The sequence below is a fragment of the Serinus canaria genome, chromosome 25 (assembly GCF_022539315.1).
Source record: "Serinus canaria isolate serCan28SL12 chromosome 25, serCan2020, whole genome shotgun sequence".
Lineage (NCBI taxonomy): Eukaryota > Metazoa > Chordata > Aves > Passeriformes > Fringillidae > Serinus > Serinus canaria.
In genome coordinates, this window is record NC_066338.1 from 2,761,469 (window position 1) to 2,786,498 (window position 25,030).

The 25,030-nt window shown below is 49.4% G+C and overlaps 1 protein-coding gene across 1 annotated transcript; it reads left to right on the top strand.

The window, feature by feature from the left end:
• The first annotated feature begins 20,626 nt into the window (after positions 1–20,626).
• Positions 20,627–24,667, top strand: LOC103825093 (olfactory receptor 14J1). The gene is made up of 2 exons (XM_009100389.3): positions 20,627–20,637; positions 23,725–24,667. The coding sequence occupies exon 2, from the start codon at positions 23,732–23,734 to the stop codon at positions 24,665–24,667; it is 936 nt and encodes a 311-aa protein (XP_009098637.3). The 5' UTR covers positions 20,627–20,637; positions 23,725–23,731.
• The last annotated feature ends 363 nt before the right edge of the window (positions 24,668–25,030 follow it).

The following is a 25,030-nucleotide window of genomic DNA, read 5'->3' on the forward strand; positions in this document are numbered from 1 at the left end:
CTGAGAGCTGCTTATAATGAGTGTCAGAGAGAGGTTTGTCCACAAGGAGAGAATGCAGGAGCACCACCATAGAATGTGTTAGAAGACCCTCGAGGAAGGGATCCAAGAGCTGAGAGAAGTGGCGTATTGGAGGTACTCTTTGGGAGGGATGGACAGCATGACAATGACCCTGACAAGGTCAGGTGCACAGGGCAAATGCTGTGTAGTCTGGCAGATCTGGGCCATGTCAATATACCACCTTCATTGCAATGATTAATGCTGATACTAACCGAGAGACAGTGGGTTCTGTCACCAACAAGCTTAGAAATAGTGAGAGTATGATCAATGGCCCAATGCAGGCTCATGTCTCTGCTGTGATCAAGGACCTGATCAAAGAGGAGATGAGGGAGATTAAGGAAGGGGTGAGGAAGATCAATGCGGCACCTGTGCCAGTCACTGGCCCTGAAGTCAGAGCCCAGCATCCCCCAGATAGAGAGAGACCTATACCCCAAGGGCTGACCTATGGTTCTTCCTGCATGACCATGGGGAAGACATTGGAAGGTGGGATGGGAAACCCACTTCTGTCCTGGCAGCACGGGTGTGTCAGCTCAAGGAGGGAAACACTAACTGAGGGAGTTCCACTAAAGTGAAGGCAGTCTCAGCCTCCCATGATCAACCTATCGGGTATGGTATGATCTGTCAGATGCCCTTGAAGGAACCTCCTGGGTCGTGTATGCCCAGGAAAGAAATGATAACCAGGGTTACAGGGGCCCTGCCTCTAGCCAGGAAGAAGCACAGCCAAACCAGATCTTCTGGGCGGTATGGGCCTGATGGCCTGGCACATCAGAGCCACAAAAATATGATGCCTTATTTGATACTGGTGCGCAGTGTACACTGATACCCTCGGGACATGTGGGGGCAGAATCTGTTTCCATTGCTGGGGTGATGGGGGGATGGCAGCAATTGACCCTGTTGAGAGCCCAGGTGAGCCTGACTGGGAAGGATTGGAAGAAACATCCTATTGTGACTGGCCCAGAGGCCCCGTGTATTCTGGGCATAGACTTCCTCTGGAATGGCTTTTTTTACAAAGAACCAAAGGGACTCAGGTGGGCTTTTGGCATAGCTGCTGTAGAGGCAGAGAACATTAACAGTTGAACATATTGCCTGGACTATCAGAAAACCCATTTGCACCAGAATTTCTGAAGGCAGAAGAACAATGAGTGCCAATTGCCACCTCGACGGTGCACTACCAGCAGTATCAGACTAATTGAGATGCCCAAATCCCCATCAACAAAATGATCCATGATCTGGAGAGCCAAAGGGTGGTCAGCAAAACCCACTCACCCTTCAACAGCCCCACTTGGCCTGTGTGCAAGTCTGACAGAGAATGGAGATTGACTATGGACTATCATGGCTTGAATGAAATGACTCCACCACTGAGCGCTGCTGTGCTGGACATGCTGGAACTCCAGTACGAGCTGAAGTCCAAGGCAGCAAAGTGCTTTGCCACTGTTGACATTGCCAACACGTTTTTTTTCCATTCCTCTGGCAGCAGAATGCAGGCCTCAGTTTGCTTTCACCTGGAGGGCCGTGCAGTACATCTGGAACTGACTGCCCCAGGGGTGGAAGCACAGCCCCACCATCTGCCATGGACTGATCCAGACTGCACTGGAAAAGGGTGAGGCTCCAGAACATCTGCAGTACATCAATGACATCATTGTGTGGGGGAACACAGCAATGGAAGTATTTGAGAAAGGAAAGAGGATCATCTAGATTCTGCTGGAAGCTGGCTTCGCCATCAAGAAGAGCAAAGTCAAAGGACCCGCCCGAGAGATCCAGTTCCTGGGAGTAAAGTGGCAAGATGGACGGTGTCAGATTCCCACTGAGGTCATCAACAAGGTCAACGCAATATCTCCACCAACCAGCAAGAAGGACACACAAGCTTTCCTGGGTGCCATAGGGTTTTGGAGAATGCACATTCCCGAGTACAGTCAGATTGTGAGCCCTCTCTACCTGGTCACCCACAAGAAAAACAATTTCCATTGGGGCCCTGACCAACAACAAGCCTTTGCCCAGATCAAGGAGGAGATTGCTCATGGAGTAGCCCTTGGCCCAGTCAGGACAGGACCAGAGGTGAAGAATGTGCTCTACTCTGCAGCTGGGAGCCATGGTCTGTCCTGGAGCCTTTGGCAGAAGGTACCTGAGGAGACTCGAGGCCGAGCACTGGGATTCTGCAGGCAAAGTTACAGAGGGTCCAAAGCCAACTCCACTCCCACAAAGAGGGAAATCTTGGCCGCCTATGAAGGAGTTCAAGCTGCCTCGGAGGGGATTGGCAGAGAAGCACAACTCCTTCTGGCTCCCCGACTACCAGTGTTGGGGTGTATGTTTAAAGGAAAGGTTCCCTCTACCCACCATGCCACCAGTGCTACATGGAGAAAATGGATTGCCCTCATCACACAGAGTGCCCGTATTGGAAACCTGAATTGCCCTGGGATTTTGGAGATAATTACAAACTGGCTGGAAGTTGAGAACTTTGGTCTCACTGACAAAGTGGAGCAGGAACAAGTGACATGGGCTGAGGAAGCTCCACCATACAACCAACTACCAGCAGAAGAAACACACTATGCTCTTTTCACTGATTGTTCCTGCCACATCGTAGGGATGAACTAGAAGTAGAAAGCAGCCATATGGAGCCCCACATGACAGGTTGCTCAAGCTACCAAAGGAGAAGGTGGTTCAAGTCAACTTGCTGAACTCAAAGCTGTTCAGCTGGCCCAGGACATTGCTGGAAGGGAGAAGTCGTCAAAACTATACCTTTTATACCGATTTGTGGATGGTAGACAATGCACTGTGGGGCTGGCTGGAAAGGTGGAAAAAGGGCAACTAGCAGTATAGAGGAAAGCAAGTCTGGGCTGCTGATGAGTGGAAAGACATTGCCTCTGGGGTAGAAAGTCTGTCTGTGAAAGTCTGTCATTTAGATGCCCATGTCCCCAAGAGCAGAGCCAATGAGGAGCACCAAAGCAATGAGCAGGTAGGTCAGGCTGCAAAGATAGAGGTGTCAAAGATAGACTTAGATTAGGAACATAAAGGGGAATTATTCTCACCTTGATGGGCCCATGATGCCTCAGGTCATCAGGGTAGAAGTGTCATTTCTAAGCAGGCACGAGACTGAGGGGTGGATCTAATCATGGACAGTGTTTCTCAGGTTATCCATGACTGTAAGACGTGTGCTGCCATCAAACAGGCCAAGCGAGTGAAGCCCCTGTGGTATGGTGGGCTGTTACCCCGTTCTCAGGGGTTCCAAGATGAGGGAAGAGACGACACGGTTGACTCCATGTATCAGAAGGCTTGATTTATTAATATATGATATATAATATATAAAAACTATACTAAAAGAATAGAGAGAAGGATTTCACTAGAAGGCTAAGCTAAGAATAGAATAGGAATCTGTAAATGAAAAGTCTTCTCAGACCGAGACGGCCGGACAGGTGTTCTGTGATAGGCTCTTAATTGGAAACAGTTTGACGGGGCCAATCGCAGACCTTCCCATTGCATTCCACAGCAGCAGATAAGAATTGTTTACAGTTTGTTCCTGAGGCCTCTCAGCTCTCAGGAAGGGAAAAATCCTAAGTAAAGGATTTTTCATAAAACATGTCGGCGACAGTGGGCAGTGGTCCAAGTTTAAGTATGGGGAGCCCTGGCAGATTGACTACATCCCACTGCCCCAGACAAGCCAGGGCGAGTGCTACGTGCTGACCATGGTGGAAGCCACCACAGGATGGTTGGAGACCCACCCTGTACCTCATGCCACTGCCCAGAACACCATTCTGGGGCTGGAAAAACAAGTCCTGTGGAGACATGGCACCCCTGAGAAAGTTGAGTCAGACAAGAGGACCCATTCCAAGAATGGCCTTATCAACACCTGGGCCAGGGAACATGGTATTGAATGGATTTATCATATCCCCTATCATGCACCAGCTGCTGGGAAAGTTTAACCGTGTAACAGACTACTTATGACTTCTCTGAAGGCACTTGGCAGGGGAACCTTCAGAAATTGGGAAATGAATTTAGGAAAAGGAGCCTGGATGGTAAACACCTGAGGGTTCATCAATCAAGCTGGTCCTGCCCAGTCTAAACCCCTGCACAGAGTGGATGGAGATAAAGTCTCTGTGGTACACATGAAAGGTATTTTAGGAAAGACTGTTTGGATTAATCCCACCTCAGGCAAAGACAAATCCATCTCTGGGATTGTTTTTGCTCAAGGACCTGGTTACACTTGGTGGGTAATGCAGAAAGATGGAGAAAGACGTTATGTACCACAGGGAAACACAGCCTTAAGTGAGAACTGTGTGTAAGGTTTCATTGTGATGCAGATGGAAATAGAATAAGGGGTGGATAATTTCCTGGATTGAAAGATAATGTGTGTATTGTATTTGCCATCTGTTAGAGGTGTGGCAGTTATCTTCTGTTAATTGGGCAGTTTTCTTTATCTCTTCCACAAACCAATCCACCCTCTGGGAAACATCTTCTGTCCATGGGTCATTGAGTGTCACTGCATGACTGATACAATTACAGAATCCCATTGGGAGATGCTCCGCCCAGGGGGAGGAGCCAAGCATTCCTACTTGGACATAATCTGAGATTTTAGGACACCAGAGCAGCCTTTTCCCACTGGATTTCCACATAAGCTGCTATCTTCTCCGCTGGATTCCCAGAGGACAATTAGGCCTATTATCTACACCACCCCTGGACCTTCAGAGGAAAACTCCACCCTTCTACAGGATCACTGCTCCAACAGAACCCATCTGTAACTGCAGCCACCATTTAATGGGACAGCTACAAACACCCTGACACACAGGGAGTCAGGTTGTATTCTGACTCTGTCAGTGGTTTTTTTGTTGTCTGTATGATTGCATGTGTATTTTTAGTTTTCCTGGTAAAGAACTGTTATTCCTATACCTGTATCTTTATCTGAGAGCCTTTTAATTTCAAAATTATACTCATTTGGTGGGAGGGGGTTTACATTTTTTATTTCAGGGGAGACTTCTGCCTTTCTTAGCAGACACCTGTCTGTCCTGGTTTAGGGCAAATTTGGGAGAGAATTCCCAAAAAGGGGCTTCTCCAGAAAACAAACCCATATGGCCCCTCTCCCAACTGGTTCGAGAAGAATTCCTTGGAGAGAAGTGGAAAGAACCTGTTTATTTGACAAGCACAGCACCCCCCTGTTACATGGTTTTCTGGGGTCCCAGTATGAGGGAAGAGACGAGACAGTTGACTCCATGCATCAGAAGGCTTGATTTATTATGATATGATATATAAGACATAAAAACTATACTAAAAGAATAAAGCTAGAGATTTCACTACCAAGGCTATCCTAAGAATAGCAAAGAATGTGTAAACTGAAGTCTTCTCAGCCCGAGACGGGCCAAACAGGTGAATTGTGATAGGCTCTTAACTGCAAACAGTCTGACAGGGCCAATCACAGATTCTTCCCGTTGCATTCCACAGCAGCAGATAAGAATTGTCTTATCTAAAAAATAAATTGTCTGAATTTACAGTTTGTTCCGAGGCCTCTCAGTTCTCAGGAGAGGAAAAATCCTAAGTAAAGGATTTTTCATAAACTATGTCGGTGACACCCCCCAGCACACACAATGAACAATACCGGATGACACCACCCTTTCACCACTGTGAAAGAAGATGACAAATTCAGAAAGTCTCTCCTGGGGGTGGTCGCTCTGTTATCAGTCCCTCTGGTGCTGGGGCAGCTGCTGCAGCCACAAGATGCAAACTCTCTCTCAGTATTTCCCAGGTCCTAGTCCGGAGCAGGTCGGTAGGTCCAAACAGGAAGGGGAGACAGTCCAGGAAGGAATTTGGACAGTTTAGCTAAATTAAATAATGAGAAGAGGGAAAAAAAGGAAGAGCAAGCAAAAGCAAAGCAGAAGCAGAGCAGAAGCAAGAGCAAAAGCAAAAAGCAGGGCAAAAAGCAAAAAAGCAGCACTATGTACTGTGCTATCTGTATGTCCCACCGAGTGGCTGTTTAGAGGCCCAAAACAAAACTTTCACTCTGCAGAGCCAGTCTTAAAGGCACAGAACATAATATCCAGCATAACACAGACAAATGGGGGGTACCAGTCACCCTAGGAAAATGTCTTTTCAAACCAAGACAGTTGGATACACAGAATTTTAGAGGCAGAATATCAATTTCAGCCATGGACACCTGGCGGTGAAGGATGATTCTTTTCCATTGGAAGGAAAGCACAGAACACCAGTGTTTCAGGGCCAGATGAAAGGCAGCAATCATAGGCCAAGGCCAGGCAGATCTCTCTGTCCTGGAAGCTTTTGTCTGAAAGCAGCCCTTGGATATCGGGAGTTTTGGAGGTGGAATCCCAATTTCGGCCATTTCAGCATAGATATAAAGGATGGTTCTTTCCCACAGGAAGGAGAGCACAGAGCCCAAGTGTTTCCAAGGCAGAAGAGGAGACAGGTGGCTCCTGGGAGTCCAAGCCAGCCAGACCTGTTTGTCTTGGCAGCTTTCGTCACCGAGAAATCCCTGGATATACAGAATTTGGGGGGCTGAGTTTCAATTTCAGCCCTGGACATCCTGATGAAAAGGATGGTTCTTTTCCATTGGAAGGAAAGCACCAAGCCCCAGTGTTTCAAAAGCAGGTGAGAGGAAGCCCCCAAGAGGCCAAGGGCAGCCAGACCTGTCTGTCCTGGCAGCTTTCACGTAGGAGCAACCCTTGGCTGGACAGAGTTTTGGAGGTGGAATCCCACTTTGGCCATGAGCACCTGGACGAGGTGGATGGTTTTTCCATAGGAAAGAAAAGCACAAACTCCAAGTGTTTATGAAGAAGATGAGAGGTGGCCACCCATGGGCCAAGGCAGCCAGAGCTGTCTCTCCTGGCACCTTTCATCAGTGGGAAATCTTTGGACACAGGGATTTTTGGAGGTGGAATCTCAGTTTTGGTTTTGGGTGCCTGGAATGGAAGAAGAGTTCTTTTCATGAGGGAAGCACAGAGCCCCAGTGTTTCAAAGGCAGATGAGAAACAGCCCTCAGGAAACCAAGGCCAGCCAGACTTGTGTCTTCTTGCAGGTTTTTTCTGGGAGAAATCCTTGGATATGGGAATTCTGGAGGTGGATTCCCAACATTGGCCATGAGGACCTAGACATGAAAAGTGCTTTTTTCCCCATAGGAAAGAAAAGCATATGGTCCCAGTGTTTCAAAGGCAGAATAGAGGTGGACTCGGGGTGGCTAAGCAAGCCAGATCTGTCTGTCCTGGTAGATTTCATCTGGGAACAATCTGTGCATATAAGGAAAAATGGAGAAGGAATCCCAGTTTTGGCAATGGACACCTGGAAAGAGGGACAGTTCTTTCCATAGGAAGGAGAGCACAGAGCCCCAGTGCTTCAGGGGCTGATGAGAAGCAGCCCTCGACCTGCCAAGGTCAGCCAGACCTGTCAGGTGGCCCCGAGAAGGCCAAGCCAGTCAAACAGTCAAGACCTGTTCCATGTTCCCTGGGTTCCACGGGGCCCCACAGTATCACAATGGTCTCCTTGGTTCCATGAATCCCTGTAGTGTGACAATATTCTCCTTGTCACAATGTTCTCCTTGCTTCTGTAGAGTCACAATGGATCTTTGCTTCCATGAGGTCTTGCAATGTCACAATGGCTCCTTGCTTCTATGGCCCCACATCTTCATCCTTGACCCTTGGTTCCATAGGGTCCCTGAGTTTCACAACTGTCTCCTTGATCCTGTGAGGCACCAGAGTGTCACAATGGTCTCTGATTCCATGAGAGTCCATAGTGTCACTATGGTGTCCTTGGATCTGCATTGCCTCCATGGCCCCTTGGTTCCATGAGTTCTGTACTGTCAGCAATGGATTCTTTGTTCCAAAGGGGCCTTGATGTGTCCCAAGGGCTCCTTGGTTCCTTGACATTCCAAAGTGTCATGTACAGAAAATCACACTATGGAAAGCCAGTGTCCATAAAGGAGACAAAGGAGTCCTGCAACTTTATTCCAATAAAGGGAAAGAGTCCACCAGGGCACACACAACCACGGGGTTTTATCTCTTGAGGTTCCAGAGAGTGCACCCTCCTTTTATCCAAACTCCTGGCCACATGTTGCCCTCTTCCTGTCCCCATTGGCCAGGAGGTACTGGGAAGGTTCAGCCTTCCCAAACCAGCTGTCACATATTCCCCTCTTGAACCTGTCATTTTACCCCAAAGTTCATAAACTCAAGCTTGTGCAGACCCGCGTGTCTGTTTCAGGAGCCAAGCTGTCTGGGCTCTGTAATAAAGTTAATGGAGACATTAAGACCATTTTAAAGATGTTAACACCAAAACCTTCACCCATCCAACTGTCTGTAAAGAACCTTCCCTATCAGTCACAATGGACTCCTCATTTCCATGGGGCCCCACTGTGTCACAAGGGCCCCTTGGCTCCATGAGGTTCTCCAGTGTCACCCTGGTGTCCTTGGATCCGCATTTTCACAACTGACCCACAGTTCCATGAGGTTCCCCAGTGTCACCATGGTCGCTGTCAGAGGCTGGATGAGATCAATGTCCTCAGACCCCTTGGGATGAGCTGTCAGTCAGTCACACAGTGGGGACCAGCGCTGAGCCAGCCCTGACTGCCTGAGCAATCACAAATCCCACCTGGTGAGAGTCCCACAAAGGCCCAGGGGCTTAAAAACACAGAGCACAAGGTCAGCCCCTGGTATGGACCCTGCCTTCTCCTGGGGTTTGGGTCTCACCCACACTGGAACCCCAGGAACTTGGAGCCATATGTGTGTCCTTCTATAGAGCTTCTGTCTTTCTGTCTCTCTCTTTCCTCTCTTTCTAATGCTCCTTCTATGGAACATTTTTGGGTACCTCAACAACCTAATTGTTTAAAGGTTTCCAGGTTCAATGGGCCAAGTTAATGAAGTTCCTGCTATGATAAGTGTTTTATGTTGAATTGGATGTGACATTGAATCCTTTTCCAAAGTTTCTTGGATTTTTGTACTTTGCCAGTAAAATGTTCTGTCATTTTGACCTCTTGAGAATATCTGGTTGGTGTTTCTCCTGTACACAAAACTTGAGTGAAGAAGCCTTTGGTCACCCCCAGCATTTGAGTGTTCTGGAGTGCCAGAGCCCCACAGGCTCCCAACAGCCTCTTGTTTCCATGAGGCCCCGCTGTGTCACTCTGGCCCTTGGTTCCCTGAGGATCTGGAGTGTCACACGGGTTGATGGCGTTTGTCCTTGCTGCCCCTGACATCCCCCTGCCCCACAAAGAGTCCCGAGCCAGCCGTGAGGGACAGGCCCTGCCTGGCCCCCCCGGCTGGCTGGAAAGGTGGAAAAAGGGCAACTAGCAGTATAGAGGAAAGCAAGTCTGGGCTGCTGATGAGTGGAAAGACATTGCCTCTGGGGTAGAAAGTCTGTCTGTGAAAGTCTGTCATTTAGATGCCCATGTCCCCAAGAGCAGAGCCAATGAGGAGCACCAAAGCAATGAGCAGGTAGGTCAGGCTGCAAAGATAGAGGTGTCAAAGATAGACTTAGATTAGGAACATAAAGGGGAATTATTCTCACCTTGATGGCCCATGATGCTTCAGGTCATCAGGGTAGAAGTGTCATTTCTAAGCAGGCACGAGACTGAGGGGTGGATCTAATCATGGACAGTGTTTCTCAGGTTATCCATGACTGTAAGACGTGTGCTGCCATCAAACAGGCCAAGCGAGTGAAGCCCCTGTGGTATGGTGGGCTGTTACCCCGTTCTCAGGGGTTCCAAGATGAGGGAAGAGACGACACGGTTGACTCCATGTATCAGAAGGCTTGATTTATTAATATATGATATATAATATATAAAAACTATACTAAAAGAATAGAGAGAAGGATTTCACTAGAAGGCTAAGCTAAGAATAGAATAGGAATCTGTAAATGAAAAGTCTTCTCAGACCGAGACGGCCAGACAGGTGTTCTGTGATAGGCTCTTAATTGGAAACAGTTTGACGGGGCCAATCACAGACCTTCCCATTGCATTCCACAGCAGCAGATAAGAATTGTTTACAGTTTGTTCCTGAGGCCTCTCAGCTCTCAGGAAGGGAAAAAATCCTAAGTAAAGGATTTTTCATAAAACATGTCGGCGACAGTGGGCAGTGGTCCAAGTTTAAGTATGGGGAGCCCTGGCAGATTGACTACATCCCACTGCCCCAGACAAGCCAGGGCGAGTGCTACGTGCTGACCATGGTGGAAGCCACCACAGGATGGTTGGAGACCCACCCTGTACCTCATGCCACTGCCCAGAACACCATCCTGGGGCTGGAAAACAAAGTCCTGTGGAGACATGGCACCCCTGAGAAAGTTGAGTCAGACAAGAGGACCCATTCCAAGAATGGCCTTATCAACACCTGGGCCAGGGAACATGGTATTGAATGGATTTATCATATCCCCTATCATGCACCAGCTGCTGGGAAAGTTTAACCGTGTAACAGACTACTTATGACTTCTCTGAAGGCACTTGGCAGGGGAACCTTCAGAAATTGGGAAATGAATTTAGGAAAAGGAGCCTGGATGGTAAACACCTGAGGGTTCATCAATCAAGCTGGTCCTGCCCAGTCTAAACCCCTGCACAGAGTGGATGGAGATAAAGTCTCTGTGGTACACATGAAAGGTATTTTAGGAAAGACTGTTTGGATTAATCCCACCTCAGGCAAAGACAAATCCATCTCTGGGATTGTTTTTGCTCAAGGACCTGGTTACACTTGGTGGGTAATGCAGAAAGATGGAGAAAGACGTTATGTACCACAGGGAAACACAGCCTTAAGTGAGAACTGTGTGTAAGGTTTCATTGTGATGCAGATGGAAATAGAATAAGGGGTGGATAATTTCCTGGATTGAAAGATAATGTGTGTATTGTATTTGCCATCTGTTAGAGGTGTGGCAGTTATCTTCTGTTAATTGGGCAGTTTTCTTTATCTCTTCCACAAACCAATCCACCCTCTGGGAAACATCTTCTGTCCATGGGTCATTGAGTGTCACTGCATGACTGATACAATTACAGAATCCCATTGGGAGATGCTCCGCCCAGGGGGAGGAGCCAAGCATTCCTACCTGGACATAATCTGAGATTTTAGGACACCAGAGCAGCCTTTTCCCACTGGATTTCCACATAGCTGCTATCTTCTCCGCTGGATTCCCAGAGGACAATTAGGCCTATTATCTACACCACCCCTGGACCTTCAGAGGAAAACTCCACCCTTCTACAGGATCACTGCTCCAACAGAACCCATCTGTAACTGCAGCCACCATTTAATGGGACAGCTACAAACACCCTGACACACAGGGAGTCAGGTTGTATTCTGACTCTGTCAGTGGTTTTTTTGTTGTCTGTATGATTGCATGTGTATTTTTAGTTTTCCTGGTAAAGAACTGTTATTCCTATACCTGTATCTTTATCTGAGAGCCTTTTAATTTCAAAATTATACTCATTTGGTGGGAGGGGGTTTACATTTTTATTTCAGGGGAGACTTCTGCCTTTCTAGCAGACACCTGTCTGTCCTGGTTTAGGGCAAATTTGGGAGAGAATTCCCAAAAAGGGGCTTCTCCAGAAAACAAACCCATATGGCCCCTCTCCCAACTGGTTCGAGAAGAATTCCTTGGAGAGAAGTGGAAAGAACCTGTTTATTTGACAAGCACAGCACCCCCCTGTTACATGGTTTTCTGGGGTCCCAGTATGAGGGAAGAGACGAGACAGTTGACTCCATGCATCAGAAGGCTTGATTTATTATGATATGATATATAAGACATAAAAACTATACTAAAAGAATAAAGCTAGAGATTTCACTACCAAGGCTATCCTAAGAATAGCAAAGAATGTGTAAACTGAAGTCTTCTCAGCCCGAGACGGGCCAAACAGGTGAATTGTGATAGGCTCTTAACTGCAAACAGTCTGACAGGGCCAATCACAGATTTCTTCCCGTTGCATTCCACAGCAGCAGATAAGAATTGTCTTATCTAAAAAATAAATTGTCTGAATTTACAGTTTGTTCCGAGGCCTCTCAGTTCTCAGGAGAGGAAAAATCCTAAGTAAAGGATTTTTCATAAACTATGTCGGTGACACCCCCCAGCACACAAAATGAACAATACCGGATGACAGCACTCTTTCATCACTCTGAAAAAAGATGACAAATTCAGAAAGTCTCTCCTGGGGGTGGTCGCTCTGTTATCAGTCGCTCCAGTGCTGGGGCAGCTGCTGCAGCCGCAAGATGCAAACGTGTTTGCCAGGTCCCAGTCCGGAGCAGGTCAGTAGGTTCAAACAGGAAGGGGAGACAGTCCAGGAAGGAATTTGAACAGTTTAGCTAAATTAAATAATGAGAAGAGGGAAAAAAAAGCAAGAGCAAGCAAAAGCAAAGCAGAAGCAGGGCAGAAGCAAGAGCAAAAGCAAAAAGCAGGGCAAAAAGCAAAAAAGCAGCACTATGTACTGTGCTATCTGTATGTCCCACCGAGTGGCTGATGAGAGGCCCAAAACAAAACTTTCACTCTGCAGAGCCAGTCTTAAAGGTACAGAACATAATATCCAGGATAACACAGACGAATGGGGGTACCAGTCACCCTAGGACAATGTTTTTTCAAACCAAGACAGTTGGATACACAGAATTTTAGAGGCAGAATATCAATTTCAGCCATGGACACCTGGAGGTGAAGGACGATTCTTTTCCATAAGAAGGAAAGCACAGAACACCAGTGTTTCAGGGTCAGATGAAAGGCAGCAATCATAGGCCAAGGCCAGGCAGATCTCTCTGTCCTGGCAGCTTTTGTCTGAAAGCAGCCCTTGGATATCAGGAGTTTTGGAGGTGGAATCCCAATTTCGGCCATTTCAGCATAGATATAAAGGATGGTTCTTTCCCACAGGAAGGAGAGCACAGAGCCCAAGTGTTTCAAAGGCAGAAGAGGAGACAGGTGGCTCCTGGGAGGCCAAGCCAGCCAGACCTGTTTGTCTTGGCAGCTTTCGTCACCGAGAAATCCCTGGATATACAGAATTTGGGGAGCTGAGTCTCAATTTCAGCCCTGGACATCCTGATGGAAAGGATGGTTCTTTTCAATTGGAAGGAAAGCACCAAGCCCCAGTGTTTCAAAAGCAGGTGAGAGGAAGCCCCCAAGAGGCCAAGGGCAGCCAGACCTGTCTGTCCTGGCAGCTTTCACCTGGGAGCAATCCTTGGATGGACGGAGTTTTGGACATGGAATCCCACTTTGGCCATGAACACCTGGTTGAGGTGGATGGTTTTTCCATAGGAAAGAAAAGCACAAACTCCAAGTGTTTATGAAGAAGATGAGAGGTGGCCACCCATGGGCCAAGGCAGCCAGAACTGTCTCTCCTGGCACCTTTCATCTCTGGGAAATCTTTGGACATAGGGATTTTTGGAGGTGGAAACCTCAGTTTGGTTGTGAGGCCTGGAGAAGAAGAGTTCTTTTCATGAGGGAAGCACAGAGCCCCAGTGTTCAAGCAAAATGAGAAACAGCCCTCTGAAACCAAGGCCAGCCAGACTTGTGTCTTCTTGCAGGTTTTGTCTGGGAGAAATCCTTGGATATGGGAATTCTGGTGGCGGATTCCCAACATTGGCCATGGGGACCTAGACATGAAAAGTGTTTTTTCCCCATAGGAAAGAAAAGCACATGGTCCCAGAGTTTCAAAGGCAGAATAGAGGTGAACTCGGGGTGGCCAAGCCAGCCAGGTCTGTCTGTCCTGGCAGATTTCATCTGGGAACAATCTGTGCATGCAAGGAAAAATGGAGAAGGAATCCCAGGTTTGGCAATGGACACCTGGAAAGAGAGACAGTTCTTTCCATAGGAAGGAGAGCACAGAGCCCCAGTGCTTCAGGGGCTGATGAGAAGCAGCCCTTGACCTGCCAAGGTCAGCCAGACCTGTCAGGTGGCCCCGAGAAGGCCAAGCCAGTCAAACAGTCAAGACCTGTTCTATGTTCCCTGGGTTCCATGGGGCCCCACAGTATCACAATGGTCTCCTTGGTTCCATGAATCCCTGTAGTGTGACAATATTTTCCTTGTCACAATGTTCTCCTAGCTTCTGTAGAGTCACGATGGATCTTTGCTTCCATGAGGTCTTGCAATGTCACAATGGCTCCTTGCTTCTATGGCCCCACATCTTCATCCTTGACCCTTGGTTCCATAGGGTCCCTGAGTTTCACAACAGTCTCCTTGATCCTGTGAGGCACCAGAGTGTCACAATGGTCTCTGATTCCATCAGGTTCCATAGTGTCACTAGGGTGTCCTTGGATCTGCATTGCCACAATGGCCCCTTGGTTCCATGAGTTCTGTACTGTCAGCAATGGATTCTTTGTTCCAAAGGGGCCTTGATGTGTCACAAGGGCTCCTTGGTTCCGTGACATTCCAAAGTGTCATGTATAGAAAATCACACTATGGAAACCCAGTGTCCATAAAGGAGACAGAGGAGTCCTGCAACTTTATTCCAATAAAGGGAAAGAGTCCACCAGGGCACACACCCATGGGGTTTTCTCTCTCGAGGTTCCAGAGAGTGCAGCCTACTTTTATCCAAACTCCTGGCCACATGTTGCCCTCTTCCTGTCCCCATTGGCCAGGAGGTACTAGGAAGGTTCAGCCTTCCCAAATCAGCTGTCACATATTCCCCTCTTGAACCTGTCATTTTACCCCAAAGTTCATAAACTCAAGCTCGTGCAGACCCATGTGTCTGTTTCAGGAGCCAAGCTGTCTGGGCTCTGTAATAAAGTTAATGGAGACATTAAGACCATTTCAAAGATGTTAACACCAAAACCTTCACCCATCCAACTGTCTGTAAAGAACCTTCCCTATCAGTCACAATGGACTCCTCATTTCCATGGGGCCCCACTGTGTCACAAGGGCCCCTTGGCTCCATGAGGTTCTCCAGTGTCACCCTGGTGTCCTTGGATCCGCATTTTCACAACTGACCCACAGTTCCATGAGGTTCCCAAGTGTCACCATGGTCGCTGTCAGAGGCTGGATGAGATCAATGTCCTCAGACACCTTGGGATGAGCTGTCAGTCAGTCACACAGTGGGGACCAGCACTGAGCCAGCCCTGACTGCCTGAGCAATCACAAATCCCACCTGGGGAGAGTCCCACAAAGGCCCAGGGGCTTAAAAACACAGAGCACAAGGTCAGCCCCTGGTATGGGCCCTGCCTTCTCCTGGGGTTTGGGTCTCACCCACACTGGAACCCCAGGAACTTGGAGCCATATGCGTGTCCTTCTATAGAGCTTCTCTCTTTCTGTCTCTCTCTTTCCTCTCTTTCTACTGCTCTTTCTATGGAACATTTTTGGGTACCTCAACAACCTAATTGTTTAAAGGTTTCCAGGTTCAAGTGGGCCAAGTTAATGAAGTTCCTGGTATGATAAGTGTTTTATGTTGAATTGGATGTGACATTGAATCCTTTTCCAAAGTTTCTTGGATTTTTGTACTTTGCCAGTAAAATGTTCTGTCATTTTGACCTCTTGAGAATATCTGGTTGGCATTTCTCCTGTACACAAAACTTGAGTAAAGGAGCCTTTGGTCACCCCCAGCATTTGAGTGTTCTGGGGTGCCAGAGCCCCACAGGCTCCCAACAGCCTCTTTTTTCCATGAGGCCCCGCTGTGTCACTCTGGCCCTCGGTTCCCTGAGGATCTGGAGTGTCACACGGGTTGATGGCGTTTGTCCTTGCTGCCCCTGACATCCCCTGCCCCACAAAGAGCCCCGAGCCAGCTGTGAGGGACAGGCCCTGCTGGCCCAGGCTGGGCTCAGGGCTTGGCCTTTCTGCTTCCTGCAGCCAAGCCAGGCCTTGCAGTTCCCTGCCCACAGCCTTGGGCTCCCTGCACTTCTGGCCTCAAGGATCTGCTCTCAGCACTCCCTGGGCAGCCTTTGGCACTCCCTGCCCTCCCTGGGGCCCAGCCGTGCTCCAAGGCACTTGGAGTTTTGCTGCTGACTCCTTGAACGGCTTCTTCATCCTTCGCTCAGTGCCTGAGGCTCCTGGACCCAGCCCCAAATCCACCGTGGGGCTGATTAAAATACAGAAAGCCCTCAGGAGTTCTTTGTCTCCCGTCCATTGTCTTTGAGTCTCTGTTATAAATAGGAAACTTGACTATGCCAATATTCAAGCAGCAATCAATTTATTAATTAATATGGTAAAGTATGAGCAACACAGCGCTGGGTACAGTGGGGGCAGTTCTCCCTCCAACTGCACACCGATAGCTGGGGCTTACAGGTATTTATAGGGGTACTCATAAGCTTTCTCAGCAGTTTCTATTCCAATATTTACGCATCAGCAGTTTCTATTTTCCAATTTTTACATCACAATTCTATACACTATTTTAGTTTTTCTCAGAATATGTCCCAAAAAGGAGGATCTCCAGATGGTGGTGGTAGTTTCTGAGATGATTGGTCCTGGTTTCCGCAAGAATAAAGACAAATCCCATCTGGTGAAGTCCAGGTCCCCGAATGTGGCTACACCTTTTTAATTACAATGACTATAAATCTCATACAGTGGTGTCCAGCTTCCCTTGGTCAAAATTATAAATCCTTGAGATGATGTTCATCTTCCTTTCTCAAGCTGTTCTTCTCTGTTTTGTTAAGGCATGAGATAAGCATGATTTCTTTTTATATATTCCAAAGCTCTAGTTTCAAGGATACAAGCAATATTCTAAAATTATACTTCAAAAATTTATTATTGCAGCACTCTTTAATGCCTGACTACAAGCAAAGAGCAACATCCTTAACACTCTAATTCAAATGCTCCTAAATCAACCAAGGTTAATTGCAAAGAAAAGATGGGTTCAAAGGCCTTCTTCCATGCTTTACTTTCCTCAGTTATTATTAGAATTCACAACTGTCCCATTGTCACCCTCCACACATATCACAATCACAAATACACACATTGCCTGTCTGTACCTGACATGGAACACAGCTTTGTATTTCACACTGAGGAGCACTCGGGAAATGTCACTGCAAGGGCAGTATTGATCAGCCCGGTGCTTCCCCTGTGCTGTGCCTTACACCGCTGTTTAGTTTTATTCGGCTTTTCGAGCCTGCCTGTGAAGAGAAGCCCCCCAGGAGAGCAGAGGCTGCTAAAAGATCTGACATCCTCGCCCTAAGCAAGGGATGGAACAGCACAGACTGCTGAAAAGATTCCACCTGGTCTCAGGGCAGAGAGAAAGCCAAAACAGTTTAACTGGGTATTTGGTGGTGCATGTCTGTATAAAAGAATGCTCTAAAATGTCAGCTTCCAATAAAATGTCCTAGGTTGAGGTTTCCTGTGCTGGTGAGAGTCTTTTAGACCCAGCCTTCTCCTGAGCTCTCTGCTGTTGCAGTTCCATGGACAGAGGCTGTTGTCTCTTACCCCCTCCCAAGGGCAGGCTGGTGTTCAGCCATCTCCAGGAGAGCAGGGCCCCATCCCACGTCACTGTGACCTGGGAAGGCAAACTCCATCACTCCAAATGTCCCCCCTTGATCCTTCTTGCCAGACATTTGGCCCTGGCACTGGGGTTTGCTGGTTGCTGCAGGAAAAGGGAAAAACCTGTGACATTTTGGGGCACATGGAACCAAAAAAACCCCTGTGACACTGCGGGGCCTGATGGAACAAAGGGTCCTTTGTGACACAGAGGGGCCAACATGGAGCCAAATATCCCTTGTGAGAGTTTGGCATCTTGTGGAACCCATTGTTCATTGCAACAATGCGGATCCAAGGAGACCGTGGTGTTGTTCATTGTTTATGGAAAGCTTTTGCATTAATCATGGAATCATGGAGCCCATTGTGACACAGCAGGGCCCGTGGAACCAAGGGGCCATGGTGACACTTGGAACTAAGGATACCACTGTGGAGTACGGAACCTCATGGAACCAAAAGTCCATTGTCACAGAGCAAGGCCTCGTGGAACCATGGAGTCCAAAGGTCTAAAACATTTCCTGCACAGTTCTGCCTTGGGTTAGGGGAATGTTATTGGTGGCAGCTTGGTCTCGGCACACACCTGAGGAGTGTGTCTGTTTTCAGTGGGAAAACTCAGGAGTTGCTTCAAAGAATACACAAAGTGAAAACCCCTCTTAGCCTGGGTGCAGCCAGCTCTGCAAGCACAGCAGGTCCCAGGGGAGTGAGGACAGACAGGATGGGGCTGGGGAATGTGGAGCAAGGTTGTCCACACAGGGTCAGAGCTCAAGGCACAGCTCCTGTGAGCAGGCCAGAGCTGCTGAGGAGAGACTCTGGGTCAATATCAATCACAGAATGCTGCAATTGTCTCTGCTCCAAATAGAACAGTAATAAAATACACCCTTTAAAACAGGAGTGCATATTTTTAGAAGCTCTTTAAAATATTTCTCTACATCTAGACTAGGAACCCAAAAACCTAGGAGAGCCGAGGGCACCGTTGCAGCTTCAGGCCCCAAAAGTGCCAAAAACAGTGAATTGAGGAGAGCAGACTGGGAGGATGGGACTTCATAACCTGAAGCTGTAACTGGATAATCACCCAAATATGTAAATGGACCAAAACTTATAAAGGTGTGAAAATGTGTGACCCATCATCCATCTTGGGTGTACCCTCAGCTGGGCTCTTGTACTGCCCCAGGTGTATCCTTTGAAGGCCTTTTTAATAAATCCCTACTTTATTCCTGTAACACTGCCCAGCCTCTGTTCTAGGCAGCCTCTCAAGGCATCAAGGCCTTGCTGGCTGGGCCACCTGACAGGTCCAGCTGACCCTGGCATGTCAAGGGCTGCTGCTCATCAGCCCCTGAAACACTGGGGCTCTGAGCTCTCCTTCCTGTGGAAAGAATTCTCCTTCTCCTCCAGGCGTCCATGGCCAAAATCAGGATCCTTCCTCCAAATTTCCATATATGCAAAGATTGTTCTCAGATGAAATCTGCCAGGACAGACAGATCTGGCTGGCTTGGCCACCCAGGGGCCACCTCTCATCTGACTTTGATACACTGGGACCATGTGCTTCTCTTTCTTATGGGAAAAAAGCACCTTTCACATCCAGGCACCCATGGCCAAAGTTGGGAATCCACCTCCAGAATTCCCTATATCCAGGGATTTCTTCCTGACAAAAGCTGCCAGGAGAGACGGATCTGGCTGGCCTTGGTTTCTGAAGAGCTGGCTCTTGTCTGCCTTTGAAACCCTGGGGCTCTGTGCTTTCCTTCTAATGAAAAGAACTCTCCTTCCTGGCCAGGTGCCCACAGCCAAAACTGAGATTCCACCTCCAAAATTCACTATATCCAAGGATCTCCCCCAGATGAGAGGTGTCAGGAGAGACAGGTCTGGCTCTCTTGGCCCATGGCTGGCCACCTCTCCTCTTCTTCCAAAACACCTGAGCTTTGCACTTTTCTTTCCTATGGGAAAAACCATCCACCTCAACCAGGTGCCCATGGCCAAAGCTGGTAATCCACCTCCAGAATTCCCTATATTCAAGGATTTCTCCATGATGAAAGCTGCCAGGACAAACAGGTCTGGCAGGTTTGGCTTCTCAGGAGCCTTCTCTCTGTACTTCAGCCCTGAAACACTTGGGCTCTGTGCTTTCCTTCCTGTTGAAAAAAATATCCTAGATATCATGGATATATGCAGAAATGGCCAAAATTTGGATTCCAACTGCGAAATTCCCTATATCCAAGGGCTGCTTTTAGACAAAAGCTGCCAGGACAGAGAGGTCTGGCTGGCCTTGGCCTCTGGTAGCTGCCTTTCATCTGGCCCTGAAACACTGGTGTTCCATGCTTTCCTTCCTATGGAAAAGAACTGTCCTTCTCCTCCAGGCATCCATGGCTGAAACTGGTATTCCACCTCTAAAATTCCCTATATCCAGAGATTGCTCTCAGAAAAAAATCTTCTGTCTAATCTGGCTGCCCATGGCCTCTGGTGGATGCTGCTCATCTGCCCCTGGAACACTGGGGCTCGGTTGTTTCCATCCTATGGAGACCACTGTGACACTGTGAGGACCACGTGGAACCATGGACACCATTGTGACACTTTGGGGCCATGGTGACACCGTGGGGATCCAGGGAACCAAGAGACCACCGTGACACTGTGGGGCCTCGTGGAACCAAGGGGCTACTGTGACACTTTAGGGACTCATGGAAGGAAGGGATCCACTGGGACATTGTGGGGCCCCATGGATTCAGGGGAACAGAGAACAGCTCTGGCAGATTTGGCCTCCCAGGGGTGACCTGACAGGTCTGGCTGATCTTGGAATGTCAAGGGCTGCCTCTCATCTGCCCATGAACCACTGGGGCTCCATGCTTTCCTTCCCGTGTAAAAGACTTTCCTCTCTTCTCAGACACCCATGGACAAATTTGGTACTTGCCCTAAAAAATTTCCAGTATACAAGGGTATGTTGCAGAAAAACCTTCCAGCTCTGGCTGGCCTTGGCCTCTCATCTGCCTCAGAAGCACCGGGGCTCTGTGCCTTCCTTCCTATGGATAAGAACCAGCCTTCTTGTCCAGGGGCCATGGCAGAAATTGGAATTTGGCCGCCGAAATTCCATCTATCCCAGGATTGCTCCCAGACAAAAGCTGCCAGGACAGACAGCTCTGCCTGGCCTTGGCCTCTGGTGCTGTTCTTAGACTATGAGCAGAATGTTTTCATCTGAAAACACCTTGGAGAGGGCCCAAAGATCTCCCAAGCTGGGGTTTGCAGGCCTCAAGAACATAACTCATGGAGGTTGATGTGCTTGGACTCACTTGAGAAGAGACTGAGGACAGAACAGGAGTGGCCTGGCAGGGCCTGAAGGGTGGATTCAGAAATGGTGGAGTTTTTTCTCCATAGTGGGAAAGAGCCAGATAGAGAAATTATAGCAAAAATGCAGAGGGGGAGGCCCAGTCTGGACACAAGGAGACAGGAATTTGTCTCCCAGGGCAGGGCTGTGGTGCAAAACGTGACCCAGAAGGAGTCTGGGTCAGCCCAAGGCTTTGTGTGGGCAGGCAGAGGCAGGCAGGAGGCAGAGCTGTCAGCAAAGGAAGGGGCCAGCCAGCTGGGGCAGCCGGGGGATGAGCACAGCCTGCAGGGACAGAGGCGCAGGGCAGGGACACCGTAGCACAGCCTGGGCTGCACAGGGCACAGCCATGGGCAGCAGCTGCCAGGCCCTGACAGAGCCAACTTGGGCAGCACTTGGGCCATGGCTGCTGGGCCTGGGCCTGAGCCAGGAGCAGGAGACAAGCGACCCTTGCAGGCCTGGGGCCTCATGGCCTCCTTGTCCCTGCTCAGCAGCCTGGCAGGGGCCGCCCCATGCTCCTGCCCTTGGCACTGCCCATCCCCACATGCCAGTGCACATCCTGGGAAGAGCCCTGAGCAAGGAGGGAGGGACAGGATCTGCCTGGCCAGGGGCTGGGGCTCAGGCCTTGGCTCTTTGCATTCCTGAGACACATCCAGCTTTGCTCAGCACCAGAGACACCTTGGCCTTGTTTGTGCCCAGCTGTCATCACTGCCTCCAGTGTTCTGCTCTGCCTGGAACCTGGGGACACTTTCTCAGTCCTGTCCCTCAGTGGGACCCATTAAAATTTGAAGAAACTTGGGAGTTTAAATTTAATTTTGAGTTCTTGAGAAGTTTTCTGAACACTCTCTCAGGGACTAGGTCTCTTGTAAACAACACCAAATCCCTGAGAGGGTCATTAAAGTCCTTGTGCTGTGTCTGTGCTGCTGAGCTTTAAGGAACAGCTCTTCCCAGGACCAGCTCCTCTCCCAGTCCAGCAGGGCTGACGGCTCTGCCTGCAGGCACTGAGGGGACAGGAGCCAGGCAGAGAAAGGCTGAAGGCAATCAGGATTGGGAAGGCATTGAGCAGAGTCTCCACTTGGGGAAACATCTTCACAGCCCTCTGCATGGTGAGTCTGTGGGTGCAGGGCAATGTCCTCTGTGGTCCTGGAGGGATCTCCTGAAGCCACAGGGCTGCCCTGGGCACCATCAGAGGGACAGGGCAGGATGGCTCCTGCTGCCAGGGACGGCTGCAGGGGGTGAAGCTGGGGCTGCAGCCAGGGCTGCCCAGGGCTGTCCTGCAGAGCAGGTCCTGCAGCCCTCAGGGCTCTTGGCCAGCCCAGGGCATGTGCAACCTGCCAGGGGCAGCTCTCAGCCTGCCTTGCACCTCCCCATGGACACTGCAGGAGAGAAGTTGGAGGTGGAAGGAGCGACCCCCATCAGGGCAGATTCCTCCTGCTGTGGAGATGGTGCTGCATGGCCAGGGCTGCTCTCAGCATTCTCCTAAAGGGAAGGGAAAGGGGCTGTCAGCTTCGTCTGTGTCACTGAGACTCCTGCACTGTCACACTGGGCATCAGCAGATGTGACTCAGATCTCCCTCAGAAAGTGTCTCCTCAGCCTCCTCTCCCTACAGACAGCAGCAGCAGCACCTTGGCTTGCAGCATCTCTATTTGCCTACCCTGCTCTTCAGGCCCTGCTGCCCTGTGCCACGCTGCTGCGTCGAGTGCACTCTACTCCTCTGAGAGCGGGGGGGAGGCGGCCACGGCTAGCTTGGAGCACAGCAGCAGCTAGCAGCGGGGGGCACTACCCTGATGCGTCAGGGACGTCTGGGCAGCGCCTTCGGCAGGGCAACAATATCGAGAGGAGCGGCAAAAGCAGAGAAACTTGAGAGAAAAGAGGGTCTTAACGTGCCTGGTGCAGTCTAGAAATTTATTGTCTCATTGTCTCCAGGGGATCCAGGCGGGAAAAGGTGGGGAACTAACAGCAACAGCAGTATATGAAGGGGGTGTAACATAGGTACAAGAACCAATGGGGGAAACTGAGGAGGGGAATTGAATATGACTGACATGGACAAGAACTAATGATATAAAAGCTAGGGAGGGGCTCGGAGCACCGGCCCAATCACCCTCTGAGGAAGGGAGAAGTTTCTGGAAGGATGGGGGGGGGTTTCAGGAGATGAACAGGGCTCTGGAGGAGGGGAATATGTAACAGGTGGGGTGGCTGCTAAGGGAACGAGGGTGGAGACAAGGGCTTGGCAGCTTTCTCAGAACAGGAGGGAACCAACTCAGGGAGAGGGGGAAACCAGGGCTGAACCATCAACATAGGCTTAGGGATGCAAAATGGGGAGAACATTATAAGATGGGGAGAACAACACAAACGGGGAAAACAATACAAATGGAAACTGAACCCACACCACAACAGCTAGGGAGATGCCCCTGGGCAGTGCCCTGTGCTGGGAGGGGTCTGCAGGGCAGAGCTGAGCCCGCAGGGCTGGGCTGGGCTCTGGCAGTACTGTAAGGGACAAGGCTTGGATAGAGAGAAACAGCTCCCAGTAGGCACAACTCCAGGAAGCAGAGAGCCAAACCAACACTTTGCCTCCCTCCATGTCCAGGTGCACAGGGAAAAAGCTAAGAGTTTGGAGATATTGATTTTGAACCTGGAGTCTTCAAAAAGGCCACATGATTTTTAACAACAGTTTTGAAGTTTTCCATCCTGTACTAGAGGGAGGTGAAATGAGCAAAGGACACCTGAGTGGGACCAGCAGGTCTGACTGCTCTGGGGCACAGGGAGCCCTGTTTTCCCTCTGGGATCCCCAGTGTTCAGGCTGATTGCAATGCTAAGAACAGGACTTTTGCCCATTCTAAAATAGATGTTACCTAGCAGACCAAACCTAAACTAAAAAAAAAAAAAAAAAAAAAAAAAAAAAAAAAATAAAGGAAATTTCCCCAGACAAAGAGATAAAAGTTTGAGAGATTGTGTAAGAAAATAGCATAGGATTGACTCAAAGTATATTGTCCAAATTGTCAGTGTCTTCTTTGAACAGCTGACAATGTCCAGAGTGAAGAAATGTCCAACAGCAGCTCCATCAGCCACTTCCTCCTGCTGGCATGGGCAGACACGCGGCAGCTGCAGCTCCTGCACTTCTGCCTCTTGCTGGGCATCTCCCTGGCTGCCCTCCTGGGCAACGGCCTCATCATCAGCGCCGTAGCCTGCGGCCACCACCTGCACACGCCCATGTTCTTCTTCCTGCTCAACCTGGCCCTCAGCGACCTGGGCTCCATCTGCACCACTGTCCCCAAAGCCATGCACAATTCCCTCTGGGACACCAGGACCATCTCCTACTCAGGATGTGCTGCACAGGTATTTTTATTTCTCTTCTTTATGGGAGCAGAAGTTTCCCTCCAGACCATCATGTGCTACGACCGCTACGTGTCCATCTGCAAACCCCTGCACTACGGGACCCTCCTGGGCAGCAGAGCTTGTGCCCACATGGCAGCAGCTGCCTGGGCCAGTGCCTTTCTCCATGCTCTGCTGCACACGGCCAATACATTTTCCCTGCCCCTGTGCCAGGGTAATGTCCTGGCCCAGTCCTTCTGTGAAATCCCTCAGATCCTCAAGCTCTCTTGCTCACACTCACACTACCTCAGGGAAGTTGGGCTTCTTGCTGTTGGTGACTGTGTAGCTTTTGGCTGTTTTGTGTTCATTGTTTTCTCCTACGTGCAGATCTTCAGGGCTGTGCTGAGGATCCCCTCTGAGCAGGGATGGCACAAAGCCTTTTCCACCTGCCTCCCTCACCTGGCCGTGGTCTCCCTGTTCCTCAGCACTATCATATTTGCTCACCTGAAGCCCCCCTCTATCTCCTCCCCATCCCTGGATCTGGCAGTGTCAGTTCTGTACTTGGTGGTGCCTCCAGCCCTGAACCCCCTCATCTACAGCCTGAGGAACCAGGAGCTCAAGGCTGCAGTGTGGACACTGATGACTGCATGGTTTCAAAAGCATTAAACTGGTTGCCAATTTCTGCAAATCACTTGTAACAAAAGTAATCTTTGGTACATCTATTGGTTTGTTGTTGTTTTTTTTTTTCCTTTTACTTTTTTTTTAATATTCTCCCTAAACCAAGACGATTGTTTGTGCCACTTCCACCTTTGCTTTGGCCTCAGACTGTGTCAATGAAGAGGTGTCCTCTCAGTGGCTTTAAATGAAATAAAAGATCTCCCAGCAGAGTTTTCACCAGAGATCCCCTTTTGTTGCCTTCTCTGGAGCTGCAGCAGCAATGTCTGTGGGCAGAGCTGGGGGCAGATCAGTGCTGGCACAGCAGCTGTGCCCAGCAGCAGCAGCCCTTGGTGTCACCAGTGCTGCTCCCGT

Excerpts from the sequence above, each read along its gene's own strand:
- LOC103825093 (XM_009100389.3), top strand. The coding sequence starts at position 23,732 with ATGTCCAACAGCAGCTCCATCAGCCACTTCCTCCTGCTGGCATGGGCA.